The 1,402-nt window shown below is 29.5% G+C and overlaps 1 protein-coding gene across 1 annotated transcript; it reads left to right on the top strand.

Moving 5' to 3' along the window:
* On the top strand, positions 1-1,402 carry EIN_513930 (hypothetical protein; the record flags this gene model as incomplete). The annotated part of the gene is made up of 2 exons (XM_004260335.1): positions 1-787; positions 866-1,402. Coding segments are annotated over 2 exons (1,324 nt in total), but the record flags the coding sequence as incomplete, so codon positions are not given.

Genomic DNA, 1,402 nt, shown 5'->3' with positions numbered 1-1,402 from the left:
ATAAATCAGTTTCTATCGCTGGAGATGTCAATATTATATCACCAAAATTACAACAACCACCAGTAATATTTTACAACACCACAAACGTACATTTGATTAAAAGTTATTCAGGAAGATTAGACTTTAATGTAGTAAACCCAAGTGGAAATGTCAACTGTTTTGACGTTTTTTCGTTCAGAGATCAAAATGTAATTGACAGACCAAACCAGGGCTTTAAAACAACAATGTTTCCATACGACTTTTCAACTGGAACAGTTGACCTCATATCCAACAAACGATTGATGAGATTCTGTCCAAAAAATGTTATATTTGACAGAAAGACCGTTTGCACAATGAAAGGTGAAACATATCAATCGTTTTATAACAAAAATTACAGTTTTAATGAATACCCGTTTGAATACCTGCACTGTCCTTGTGAAGATAAAGGATCAACAGATTGTATTATCAATTTTAAAAATATATTTACATTTGATTTCAAACATTTCAACTTGGCATCCACGACACTAATAATTGACAAAAATACAAACGTGAACAATTTGGGAACAATCGAAAAAATAATAATGAGCGACAACTATGTTTTAAAAATCAGCAATTTTTTGTTCAACATAAAAACAGTTTTCTCTTTTGGAATTGTAGAGGTTTTGAGAGACGAGTCTCCAAGTGAATTTTCTGTTGAATTTAATACAACAACTCATGTTATAAAATGTATAAACACAACAACTTTAAATATTGAAATATACAACAACATAACACAAATTAAAATTGATACTGTTGGGGTTATAGAATTGTTGGATATATATGGAGGAGTATTTGTATCAATAGCAAAAGGTGTTACAAAAATAACGAACATTAAATACACCTAGAGTGTAGCTAAACCATCAGTAATTTCTTTTGATAATGAACAAACAACACAATCACTTGTAAATGATTGTGTTCTGATTAAATTAACCGAAAGACGGCCGATATGTTTAAAGTGCAATTCAAAAACTAAACTATTCAATGGGGTTTGTGTATTTCCAGACCAAAACTGTGATGAATACAATAAAAATGATGTTTGTGTGGGATGCAAAGAGGGGTATCTTCTAAATATGTCTTACCAATGTATAATTTTTGAAAATGAATGTATACGAGGAACAACCTTGAATTGTTTGAAATGTAAAGATGATTATTTTAATATCGAAGGAAATTGTTACAAAAATGAAACTTGTTTATTCACACATCGAAACTTTTGTTTGAAATGCAAAAATGGAAATCAAGGAAGTGCGTGTCAATCATGTCACAATAACAATTGTGCATTTTGTGAATATGATAAATGTACTATTTGTCAAGACAATTTTTATATAGATGATAGTGAAAATTGTCAAAATAACGATATAATATTATCAAATGGAATAAACCCTAT

This window comes from Entamoeba invadens (genome assembly GCF_000330505.1).
Source record: "Entamoeba invadens IP1 unplaced genomic scaffold scaff_1105074724713, whole genome shotgun sequence".
Classification (NCBI taxonomy): Eukaryota; Evosea; order Mastigamoebida; family Endamoebidae; genus Entamoeba; species Entamoeba invadens.
Note: the sequence above shows the minus strand (reverse complement) of the source record. Positions and strands in the feature narration are given on the sequence as shown.